The 13,170-nt window shown below is 33.9% G+C and overlaps 1 protein-coding gene across 1 annotated transcript; it reads left to right on the top strand.

Moving 5' to 3' along the window:
- The first annotated feature begins 3,622 nt into the window (after positions 1-3,622).
- On the top strand, positions 3,623-7,007 carry LOC139891234 (heat shock cognate protein 80-like). The gene is made up of 3 exons (XM_071874182.1): positions 3,623-3,797; positions 4,822-4,963; positions 5,061-7,007. Exons 1-3 carry the CDS (start codon positions 3,675-3,677, stop codon positions 6,884-6,886), a joined length of 2,091 nt encoding a protein of 696 aa, XP_071730283.1. The 5' UTR covers positions 3,623-3,674; the 3' UTR covers positions 6,887-7,007.
- Positions 7,008-13,170: the final 6,163 nt, after the last annotated feature.

Here is a 13,170-nt window from a genome sequence, read left to right as displayed (position 1 = left end):
AAATCTTATTCGAACTTTTGTTCATTCCATGATTCTACTCCAAGAATTACAAGCCATCAAGGATATCTTTGATCACAAGATTATCATCTTATTTTTCTCAGCAACTTTGTTCATTTAATTTGAGGTAGTCACCTTATTCATAATCTTTTTCGATTCATATCCATATAGCTATCTTATTATGAGTTTATAACTTACAACAACAAGAACATAGTTTATATTAATTCTAAACTTGTTCACAAACAAATTTAATCCTTCTAACTTGACTTTTAAAATACTTCAACACATGTATTATGACAGTATGTCAAGCAAACATAAGGATATAAAACTTGTAAACACGAAGAACACCTTAAAACTGAACATACGCCGTCATAGATCATCGGGGGCTGTTTTGGGTTTAATTTTAAAAACTTATCTTAAACTTTGAATTAAAAGATTTTCTTTGGTGAAAAATCTTATTTTATATGGATATGAAATATATTCAAAATCCATGGTTAAACTCTAAGTGGAAGTATGTTTTTCAAAAGGGTCATCAAGATGTCGTTCTTACGACGGATATGACTATCTTCTCTTATTTGACACCTAAGCTGTATTTTTGACTATAAACTTATACTTTTTCTGTTAAGATTAATAATGTTGAGTTCGATACGAAACCATGACAACTCGAATCACTCAAAACGGATTTGTAACGAAGAAATTATGAGTAAAACAAAATTGGATATTTTTGCTTGTTTTTAGCTACGGTTTTGATTAATAAAAATGGAAGCTAACCTTATCCTAGCTAACTTACCTTGTATCCTACATGTATTTATACATGTCTTGTTCCCGAACTTATGGAAATACAATTTATAATAGTCGTGATTAAGTTCTACGACAATATATTATAGTCGCAATAAATATCGTAAGACACCATATATATATATATATATATATATATATATATATATATATATATATATATATATATATATATATATATATGACTTGATCACCGTGGATCCGTATACAGCGTTTTGACATATCATTTTGATTTCTTCTATATATATTATTGGAACGAACTATAAGACACCATTGGCAGTAATTTCAAGTTAGCTGTAGGTCGAAGTGGATTCCAAAATATTATATACTTTGAGTTGTGATCGAGCCTGAGACATGTATACAATGGGTCGCGGATTGCTTCAGACAATATACATATTATGTGTCTTATTATATTAAGACAATATATTATAGTGTTAGTGAATTCTAACACAATATACGCATTTATATTTATATATATGTTTATACTGTTGGACTATTGGACTATTGAACTATTGGACTACGGACGTTGGACTACTAACAATGGACAATTAAAATTATCACAAGTATCATAAGTATGGAATATTAATTATATATATATATATATATATATATATCTTGACACAAGAATATTATTATTAGGTTAATTTGTCAAAAGGCCAAGTCTTATCACCATCTATTCGGAAATCATCACAAGTGAGTTATAGTCTCATTTTTACTATCTAAATTATTTTGGGATGAGAATACAAGCACAAGTTCATGAAACTACATTCTACGACAGTTTTGTTATACCGGATATCTGTACTTATTATTATTATGCTTGGTAACCTAAGAATTAGTGAAAAACACTAATTGACGTGAATCCTAAAGGTAGATCTACGGGCACCAACCACCCCCATTTTCGAATAGTGGAAATGCTTTAGTACTTCGAAGGGTTCTTGTCATACATTTGAATAGTGGAATGTATGATGCCAGATATCTTAAGCGCTCTATGTTAAGGTCGGTTACCAGGCGACTCATCGTATGAATGATTTTTGCAGTTGTAATGATCCTGCGCATTTAATTAAATAAAATCTTGTGGCTTATTAAATGTTATGATTATTATATAGAAATTAAACCTATGACTCACCAACATTTTTGTTGACGTTTTAAGCATGTTTATTCTCAGGTGAATATTAAAAACGCTCCCGCTGTCGTATGCCAACCCAAGGTCAAGATTTGGAGTCGGCATAATTGTTTATATTGTTTAAACTTGCATTCGGAGCATTTTTTGTAATATATTTGATCATATTGTAATGGGTTGTGTAAAAACTTATTTATTTGAGGAGATTGTCTTTGATAGACAATCTAAATTATGTCATTAAGACCTTTATTCAATATAAAGGTTATGGTTGTTTTTTAAAAACGAATGCAAGATTTGAAAAACGTCTCATATAGAGGTCAAAACCTCACAAAGAAACCAATTAATATGAAACGTTTATAATTAATATGAACAGGGCATTTCATACATGGACAATTTTCGAACATAAGAGGAATTACAAGAACTACATCAATCAAAATAAAACCCTAAGGACTATTTTAGAAATGTACTAGTTCGGACCGGCCCGCGCGTTGCGGCGGGGGCTTTCGGCCTGCGTATTCATATTTAATGTAGTGTTGTGTATTTACAGGGGGAAAACGGGTCATGTGTTAAGCGCCATTGTAGGTGTCGCTGTCTTTAGTGTTTTTTAAAAAGTATCCGTTTCGAACGTAGTTAGTTTCGTTTTGTTGATAAAATTATTTCGAGTATAACGGTGCTGTCGGAAAAATTTAACTCGCGTCGATGAGGAAGATATGGGCTGTCGTTGTGTTTAGCGTTTTTTAAAAAGTGCCTGTTTTTAACGTGGTTAGTTTCGTTTTGTTTATAAGATTATTTCGAGTCTGGCGATGTCGTCGAAAAAAATTAACTTGTGCCGAGCGGGAAGATAAGGGTTGTCGTTGTGTTTAGCGTTTTTTTTAGAAGTGTTCGTTTCGCGTATAGTTAGTCCCGTTGGGTTGGTAAGATATTTTCGAGTTGAACGGTGGTCTCTGAAAAATTTAACTCGCACCCAGCGAGAAGATAGGGCCCGTTATAATTTCGGGTGGATTTAGTTTTTTATATTTTAATTAAATTATATAATTTACACTTTTCACCCATTAAAAAGTGTAAACTTGAGGGACCGATGTGAAAATATAGGCAAAGTTAAGGGATCGTTTATAATGTGAACGCAAACTCGAAACTACAACAAAGTATAACTAAAACTACATCAATTTCCACAACTTTTAGTGATAAAAGGTTAATAATAATTACATATTAAAGGGACTATCTGATTAAGTTTATCTTACATGGACTATCTGATTAAGTTTATCTTATCATAGGTGAACGCAAACTCGAAACTACAACAAAGTATAAATAAAACTACGTCAATTTCCATCACTTTTAGTGATAAAAGGTTAATAATTACATATTACAGGTTCTATCTGATTAAGTTTATCTTACACGGACTATCTGGTTAAGTTTATCTTACCATATGTAACTTCTCAAATTTTTATTTTCTATATTTTTTAATTATTTAATAATTCAATTCTATTAATTAAAAAAAAAAAAAAAAAAATTCGTTGCTCAACATCGAGATTACCATATTTTACGCATGTATCTTCTTCAAATTCTCTCGATCCTTCCTTAAGAAGGGTACAAAACACAAACGAGTCTCCTTCCTCTATAGAAGGATCTAGAAACCCTAACACCTCTTTTATAAACCCCCCCATTATTCATCCGCACTCATTCATTCTTCTGATTCAAAATCAAAAATTCAGTCGCTCAATTTTCTCGTAAATATTCAATTTCTCGTGCGAATCAATCAATGGCGGACACCGAGACGTTTGCGTTTCAAGCTGAAATCAACCAGTTGCTGAGTCTCATCATCAACACATTCTACAGCAACAAGGAGATTTTTCTTCGTGAGCTTATTAGTAATTCATCCGATGTAAGTCTTCGTATACTTTTTCTTACTAAATTATGATTGTTTGACGTTTTTATCTGTTCGATCCGTTTACTCTCTTATGGAATTTTTTTATATAGAATACAGATTTGATAATGTTCTATATATATATGCAATTGAAGTGTTTGATAAGTTTTAAAGAATCAATATCGACGAATTCTCAAATTTTATGTTGTTCATGCATATTTGCATCTGATAATGAACAAATATCAAATCTATGTAGTGCCTTATTTGACAAATCTAATTTGTTGACGTTTCTTACTTTGAAATATTGCAAAAAAGCTATCAAACACTTATAGAATAGATATACAGTTATCGAATTTGTGAATGTGTCAAATTATAGTTATACATGTAGTGCTCGATTGGCTGATTATAAACTCTGCTTTTGTGTGTTTTATGATTTATGAATTATTGATTGCTAATTGTAGGATCAAGCATCCTTATTATCATGCTATAAGGAAACTAGATTAATAGTGTTAGAATTTGAATAACATGATTACAATTAACCATTTAAAAAATATTTTTAAATTTTTTTGTTCTATCATAATTGGTCAAATAATGTTTTATACTATACTTGTCTATAGGTGATGATGTAATTTTGTTTGGTCTCAATTAGGTGATCTAGCAATTAGGGTCTATTACAAACTTAACAAAATAATATTACATTGTTCACACAAATGTCATTACATGGATGTTAGATCGCCAGAATAAAAAATAAAATTTAGAACAAAATTACCTATGAGTAGTGCAGATATTTTGAGCTGTTAAATCCCCAGTGGACTATCGAGTCGTTTGCTGATGCCATTGTTGACAATAAAGTTAATAATTAGTTATGTATGAATTTACATGTTGCACTTTTACAACTTATGCTAATAGCTGATTTGCTGCTTGGTCGACACATATGTTATTCTGTTTGTGCCACAAGATTATAGATTTCTAGAACTGCTATAGTGATAGTCTGTCTGTATATCAAAACTTTACTAAATGATAATATGTATACTCTTTTTAGGCTCTGGACAAAATTCGATTTGAGAGCTTGACTGACAAGAGTAAGCTAGATGCGCAACCCGAGCTTTTTATTCATATCATCCCTGACAAGACGAACAACACGTTGACCATCGTTGACAGTGGGGTTGGGATGACAAAGGCTGGTGAGTAAATATTACTGTATTTTGTACTGTTTTCACTTTTCTATTAATGTGCTTTCAATCGAAGATGTTGTGACCTTGTATATTATATTATGTTCAGATTTGGTGAACAATTTGGGTACTATTGCAAGATCTGGCACCAAAGAGTTCATGGAAGCTATAGCAGCTGGTGCAGATGTTAGCATGATTGGACAGTTTGGTGTTGGTTTCTACTCTGCTTATTTGGTTGCTGACAAAGTTGTGGTAACAACTAAACATAATGATGATGAACAGTATGTTTGGGAGTCTCAAGCTGGCGGGTCGTTCACAGTTACCAGGGACACATCTGGTGAAACCCTAGGCAGAGGTACTAAGATGACACTTTACTTAAAGGAGGACCAGCTTGAATACCTCGAAGAGCGCAGGCTCAAAGATTTGATCAAGAAGCATTCCGAGTTCATCAGTTACCCGATCTCTTTATGGGTTGAGAAGACAACTGAAAAAGAAATTTCTGATGATGAAGACGATGAAGAGAAGAAAGAAGAGGAAGGTAAAGTTGAGGAAGTTGATGAAGAAAAGGAGAAGGAAGAGAAGAAGATCAAGGAAGTTTCGCATGAATGGTCCTTGGTGAACAAGCAGAAGCCGATTTGGATGAGGAAGCCTGAAGAGATTACTAAAGAAGAGTATGCTGCTTTTTACAAGAGTTTAACTAACGATTGGGAGGATCATTTGAGCGTGAAACATTTTTCAGTCGAGGGTCAGTTGGAATTCAAGGCCATTCTTTTTGTACCCAAACGAGCACCGTTTGATCTCTTTGACACCAAGAAGAAGCCGAACAACATCAAGTTGTACGTTCGCCGTGTGTTTATCATGGATAACTGTGAAGAGCTCATTCCCGAATACTTGAGCTTTGTAAAGGGTATTGTGGATTCCGAAGATCTTCCTCTTAACATCTCTCGTGAGATGCTGCAACAAAACAAGATTTTAAAGGTCATTAGAAAGAATTTGGTCAAGAAGTGCATTGACTTGTTTCAAGAGATTGCTGAAAACAAGGAAGATTATAACAAGTTTTATGAAGCTTTTTCCAAGAATCTAAAGCTGGGTATCCATGAAGATTCGCAGAACAAGACGAAGCTAGCTGAGTTGCTTCGTTACCATTCTACAAAAAGTGGAGACGAGATGACTAGCTTGAAGGATTACGTAACGAGGATGAAGGAGAACCAGAGTGACATTTATTACATAACTGGTGAAAGCAAGAAAGCTGTTGAGAACTCTCCGTTTTTGGAGAAACTGAAGAAAAGGGGGTACGAGGTGCTGTACATGGTGGATGCTATTGACGAGTATGCAGTTGGTCAGCTCAAGGAGTTCGAGGGTAAGAAATTGGTTTCTGCAACTAAAGAAGGTTTGAAGCTTGATGAAAGTGAAGATGAGAAGAAAAAGAAGGAAGCTTTAAAGGAAAAGTTTGAGGGTCTGTGTAAGGTGATTAAGGATGTTTTGGGTGATAAGGTGGAGAAGGTGATCGTTTCAGACCGGGTTGTGGACTCTCCTTGCTGTTTGGTTACTGGTGAATACGGTTGGACTGCAAACATGGAAAGGATTATGAAAGCGCAAGCTTTAAGGGATTCGAGCATGGCTGGTTACATGTCGAGTAAGAAGACTATGGAAATTAATCCAGAGAACCCGATTATGGAGGAGTTGAGGAAGAGGGCGGATGCTGATAAGAACGATAAATCGGTGAAAGATTTGGTGATGTTGCTGTTTGAGACTGCATTGCTCACTTCTGGGTTTAGTCTTGATGATCCTAACACGTTTGGTAACCGTATTCATAGGATGTTGAAGCTTGGTTTGAGCATTGATGAAGATGCTGGTGATGGTGATGTTGACATGCCTGCACTTGAGGAAGAAGGTGATGCTGATGCAGAGAGCAAGATGGAGGAAGTTGACTAAATTTGTCAACTTATTTTTTTGGTTAAATTTGTCGTTTATTTTGGTGAACATGAATTTGGTTATTGGTACTTTTTTTATGTTGCCCTTTAGGGGGATTATGAGTAGGTTTTGTTATTGAATTTAATGCACTTTGGTTCTGGTTTCTTAAGTTGTCATTTTTACATTTTTCTTATCATGATCATATCTTTTTTTACCTGCCAATGCTATGCAACTGTTGGTGCAGAATCTGATCTGTGTGAAAGTTATGTTAGGCCCTTGGAATCTATTTAATGGTCATATCAATCCTTGTTAATTGCGTACAAATTAGTTATTTGTGACTTTTTTTTTTTAATACCACGTTACATTGCACTTATATTTTTCCGTAACAAAGAGCTTTACAATTGAATGAAGTGTCTATAAGTTTATCTTTTATCTCTTTTAAATTGACATAATATAACATTATTGTATTTCAAGTAGAAATATTAAATAATGATGTCGAGTCATTCGGTAAAAACTCGATTTTGTTGTCAAAAATGCTTTCATCTCCAACAGAAATAGACTTGTCATCGCAATTCTAAAAAAGATTTAAGAGTCATAATCAGAGATGTATTTTAAAAATTAACTAATACAAATTTGAGAACTCGGGAGACACGGCGATGCGTATTATCAGTCCACCTAGATTGTATATTGTATATCAACATTATTAATTAACTTAGACCACCCATTATCTTGATTGTGATTTGGAGTTAAATTCAAGGTTTTTATAGGAGGTAGAGGGTTTAAGGTGTGATGTGGCAGTATTTAATCAAAAGACAAAACCAATAATTGAAGAGGCTTGAATCCTAGAAAGTGACTAAACATTCGATAACTAGCTAAAATTGAGCCTCTACATTGACGAAAATAATCCGCATAACAGACGAACCATAACTATGCTAAAGAAAATAACAATATACACGAATAGCAAAACCAATTACCTACAACCTTACTAACGATAAACACAAAACGGGCATGAAACTATAAAGCTATAAAACTAACAACACGCTATTTAACCAATATGCCCCATTTTTTTTCCATTTTACCATTCATCGTTTCTCGATGAATATTCTTCCAGTAGCGATTAATGATCTTGTAGGAAGGAACATTATCCCCAACCAAGATTGACGAAGAGGGAGCAAGTATTCCATGATCTTCAAGATCTCGGATAAAACCTTGTTAGTCGGCTCGATACCCACCTTCGAAGAAACACTCGCACGATCATCGACTTGCACCTCATTAAACAGATTTTGAACTGCATCTCTAAAATCAAAATGATCCTCGTTCTCACGTAACCGATAAGAGTATGAACCAGCTTTCTCCGTCCCCCTCCTATTTGAAATTTACTCTCAACGTTACGAATAGAAGACCGACCACCGTCTTTGAATTATTGTTCTTAGTCAATTTCTTCTTTATTTCAATAAAACTGACACTTAACACCACGGAAACCTCTGCATTCAATAACTTTCTGGCCTGAACAGAAATAAGGACTGTCGGGGATTTTGACCCAATATTCGGATCGATAGCGACATCCACATACCCCTAATCGAACACTTTGTCGACCCAATGTGGCAATGTCAAATTTATGATATATGATAGGTTATTATGGTTTGTGTTAAGTTTGTTTGTCAAATATTTGTTGGAAAGTGTTTAATGATGTGGTAAAAGGCGATTTTGAGTTGGGTGAAAAATAAACAAAATACTGATTAATATTTGCCCAATCATGTAATTGATTAACGCCCTAACCCGTTAATACCGATTACTTGTAATGGGCATCGCTTTCATCAAGTAAAGAATTTTAGTTTGGCTTTCGTTTCTTAAAGTTGTCATGTCTACTACTCTTCATGATCATCTCTTTTTTACCTGCCAATGGTATGTACCTGTTGGTGCAGAATGTGATAGTAAATAGTTTTCTTGAACTTTTAAGGGTTATTTTTATTAATTCTTCATTATACAAGGGTGAGAAGTAGACATACCATTTAACAAAGTTCACTAAAAATAAATCTATTGTAGGAAATATGTATATGAAACTGAATTAACTAAACATGTTATCACAAAATAATAATCAGATTGGTAATAAATAATCAAAAAGAGAAAGTTAAAAACGATCTAACCGATATTAGGTTGAACCGGGCTTGTGTTTGAAACAATTCCCTTAAACAGATTCGACGTCTGTTTTCAGGATACACCGGTCCGAAGCAGCGTACTGCCGAACTTGAACACTTGCCTGAAAGGTAACCGGAACGGGGAGACCTTGTTGTGGATGAGAGGAAACTCTAATCATATAAGAATGCTTATATGACTTTTTGGTGTGTCTTTCTTCAAATCCCAAAGGCATTATTTATAGTGGAAACTCAATACTTAAGTTTCCACCCACTTCCGATGTGGGACAATATAAAAACCTTTTAGAATTTGCACTAAACGCACAACTTTGAGACTCGATATCTCATTCACCTTTATTTCGTTTTGGACACACTTTGGATCGTTTTAAAGCCCTCGTTAGAGGCTACAAAATTCACTAACTAGTCACTAATATATATCACAATATCATATATTATATTATGTCCAAATATTGGTGAAAACACACTTTTCAACACTATTTTTACAACAATCCCCCACATGAATGGAGATCGATCTCAGAAACAACAATATTCTGATTTTGTTTCAGCGGTTGAATCTTGCATACGATAATTAGGTGTTACCCTTTGAACTTTCGCTTATGAAAACGCACTTAGTCTACTGGCTCTGAGTCACTGTTGCAGAACACCCCGTCTCAAGCCGTCTCGACGCCCGTTGCGACGGTTTGGTGACTAGCTCGTTCCGTCTCGAAGAAAACCGTCTAATATGACAGTCAACGGTCAAAATTCGGGTCAAAGTTGGAAAAAAAAATAGGTCAAAGTCTCTCAAAATTTGGAAAAGCCAGATATTCGGTAAAATAGGTAAAATTTGGCGTATTATAGTTTGAATTTTCTGTATTATATCAACGGTGATAGCGATTATCAGTACAAAATTAGGCAATTAAAGTTTTTGACTTTGAAATATGTACACATATATACATTTATATACTTATATATTTAAAAGTCAACTTTGGTTAACGTCCGTCTCGACCCCCGTCTCGAACGTCTCGACCTTTTTAGGACCCGGCCGTCTCGACCTCGTCTCACGTCTTTTGCAACCTTGCTCTGAGTAGACGGTGATGTCTTTGAACTCGTCTGCCGTTTGTGTAGGCGACAATACGCTTCACACAAGACTCTCCCTGACAACGTCAAGTCCTCATAGTTATGTTCGTTATGGTCATGAACATTAGCCTGGTTCTGCGAGAGCTTATCAAGTATTGTGCCCTAATCAATACCCTTTGAAGCGACCCCACTTCTCTCGCATAGGTGATTCACCACTGAATGGCTACTGATTAACCATGCGTGGTTATTTCAGTTGAATCATTAAAAGCAATAGACTTATCCTCTTACATGTCACTTTTAGGAATGGACTAGGAAGTCTACTCTTAATTAGTGAACTCCATTTAAAAATGTAAGGGATGATAGTTTAGTAATTATCTCCCCCACAGTGACCGTCGCCAGTTCATACGAGTAGGTTGTCCTATTGAACACAGATTTTGGGATCTCCAGTCAAGCGAGTTAGGTTTTCCTTCATATAAACTTAGCCTTTCAAGGGCTTCAGTCTCATTCCCACGTACGTCTTACACACTAACTCTCTGCTTAAGCCTTTTATCAGCGGATCCGCAATATTATCATTTGACTTCACATAGCCAATAGTGATAATTCTTGTAGAGATTAATTGTCGTACTATATGATGTCTACGTCATATATACCATTATACATTTCACATTGTGATATGAGCTCTACCAATCACCAATTGGCTATCACAATGTATACATATGGCCGACACCAGCTTAGGCCATCTTGGTATATCCTCAACTAATTGCATCACAGTGTCCCTCGATCACTGCAAGATATCTGTTACTGAAATAACTCTAATGAGATGTACTTGGATTACTCTTGTATCTACTTAGCTTGCTTATAGCATATGCTAAGTCGTATCTAGTACAACTCATCAGATACATTAGAACGCGTTATCATGAATCATGTTCTTGATATCAAAAGACAAGACACCCCCACATTTTCAAGCTATTGTGTTCATTTTACACAACTAACTAGGGTTACTTCTTATCCTTTCAAAGCTTCCCCCACATGTCTTGCTACCTGATATAAGTTTTAATCATAATCATATATATCTAATATGATTCTAATCAGTGAAGCGTTCAATGCCCTCACTTAAGATTTACATCTTTTGTGATCCATATTTTAGCACATTTGAGCAATTCTTAGTCATATTCTAGGTTTGACCTAGAGACGTCGAATTTAGAAAACTTAACAAAATTTTCGCACTCAAATCATATTTGCACATCTGAATTTTGATTAGGCAATTCAAGATCTAAGATAATATTATAATAAAGATTGACATCTTTATATTTATAAATATCTTCAAAAACTTTAATTCACATAATGTGAATAATTCCCATCATCAATGATGTTCACAAATCTGGTTTCACGATATACTAGATCCTTCATCCTTCTATTACTGAATGGACGTGATTTTGTCTTAAAATAAATTCAACACAATGAACTAGTAGTTAATTGATCTATGCACATAATCATTATTAACAAGTCTAAGTCTAATATTCCATAGACTCAAGTCCAAAGCATGAGAATAGAAGACACATTATTCATATTCTCCATAGGTTTTCTCACAAGGAATGTTATACGACATCCCTTGTATCATTTATATCTTTGTATACATTTAGTAGTAGTTCCTCTATAAGCATAATGCATTGATGTATGCAGCGGTGTATACAAAATACTATTATTGTTTATTACAAAATACGACGAAATTACATAAGTTTTATTTATTTATTTATTTATGGGATATACCTAAACCATGCTACAACACTTATAGGCAGTGTACCTAATCGTAGAGTAGTATAGTTTTTAGTAAGTCCGGTTCGTTCCACAGGGAGACGGCTTATTGCGTACACTATATTTTTATAAAACTATATTTATACAAAATATATATATTTATATATAGTAATAATAATATATAAAAGGGGGATTTTACCGTTTAATGACCGGTTTGTCAATTTTAAATAAAGCGTAAAGAAAAATATCGATAATATAAATGACAGAATTTAAATTGCGATAAAGTAAATTGCAGTAATTAAAATGACAGTAAATAAAGGTACGATGAAATATAAAAGTATTATGCTTATTTAAACTTCCGTTATCATGATGTTTGACGTTTTGATTTTAATTTATTACCATGGGTTAATTGTCCTTTGTCCTGGATTTATTTGATACCTATCTGATTTTTGTCCATAATAGTTCATCGGTTATAATTATAAAATGCTCGTAAAATTAACCTTATTCCCGAAGTCAAATATTCAAACTAATTAGGGATTCAGACTGTAACAACGTTTTAATACTTTGTTAATAATTACACCAGGTTATCGACTGCGTGTAATCCAAGGTTTTAATACTTTGTTAACAATTACACCAATTACCCTTGTATGTAATCCACCCCTGTTTTAATGAGATATGAACATTTATTTACCCACTTGATCAGTTTGAATAATCAATTACCCAACCCGAATAATTAATTAAATGTTCGTAAAAGATGTCGTATAAATGTCACTAAATAGGACGTGCATAATCATTTAATAATTATTATATTAACTAATTTGAAGATATGTTCGACAGATTCTAATGAGCTGTCATTCGATTAGACAATACCCCCCATCTATTAATAGTCCATAGTCCAATGTCCACAAGTGTTTGTCTTTTGTCCAAACCCAAATTATGGTACAAAATCCAATAACCCCGTCTTAATATTTAGTCCAACATCACGATTACTTCGACTCAAATAAGCATAATAATAACTTAGTTATGAGACATTAATTTAAAAAGGAAGAACATAGCTTACAGTGATTATTAATAGCGTAGCATTACACGGACATAACTCCAACTTTAAAACCCGTAAAACATTTCTTACAGTAACCCAATTATTATTAAACTTAAATTAAAATTAAAATTAAAATTATAATTATAAATATATATATTACATATAGAGAGAAAGAAGTATGTGAAGGTGTGTGAAACTCGTCCGAAAATTTTTGAATTTATAGACCTGTCCCAACTTTTCAACCCATGCGATCGCATGGGTTTAAGGCACCCAGGCCATGCGATCGCATGGCCGCCTTA

The sequence above is a fragment of the Rutidosis leptorrhynchoides genome, chromosome 2 (assembly GCF_046630445.1).
Source record: "Rutidosis leptorrhynchoides isolate AG116_Rl617_1_P2 chromosome 2, CSIRO_AGI_Rlap_v1, whole genome shotgun sequence".
NCBI lineage: Eukaryota > Viridiplantae > Streptophyta > Magnoliopsida > Asterales > Asteraceae > Rutidosis > Rutidosis leptorrhynchoides.
Note: the sequence above shows the minus strand (reverse complement) of the source record. Positions and strands in the feature narration are given on the sequence as shown.

What these genes read in the sequence shown, in the direction of transcription:
- LOC139891234 (XM_071874182.1), top strand. Translation starts at nt 3,675, where the DNA reads ATGGCGGACACCGAGACGTTTGCGTTTCAAGCTGAAATCAACCAGTTG. An exon ending in TTATTAGTAATTCATCCGAT is followed by an intron (nt 3,798 to 4,821) that starts GTAAGTCTTCGT and finishes TACTCTTTTTAG; the next exon opens with GCTCTGGACAAAATTCGATT. An exon ending in GGTTGGGATGACAAAGGCTG is followed by an intron (nt 4,964 to 5,060) that starts GTGAGTAAATAT and finishes TATTATGTTCAG; the next exon opens with ATTTGGTGAACAATTTGGGT.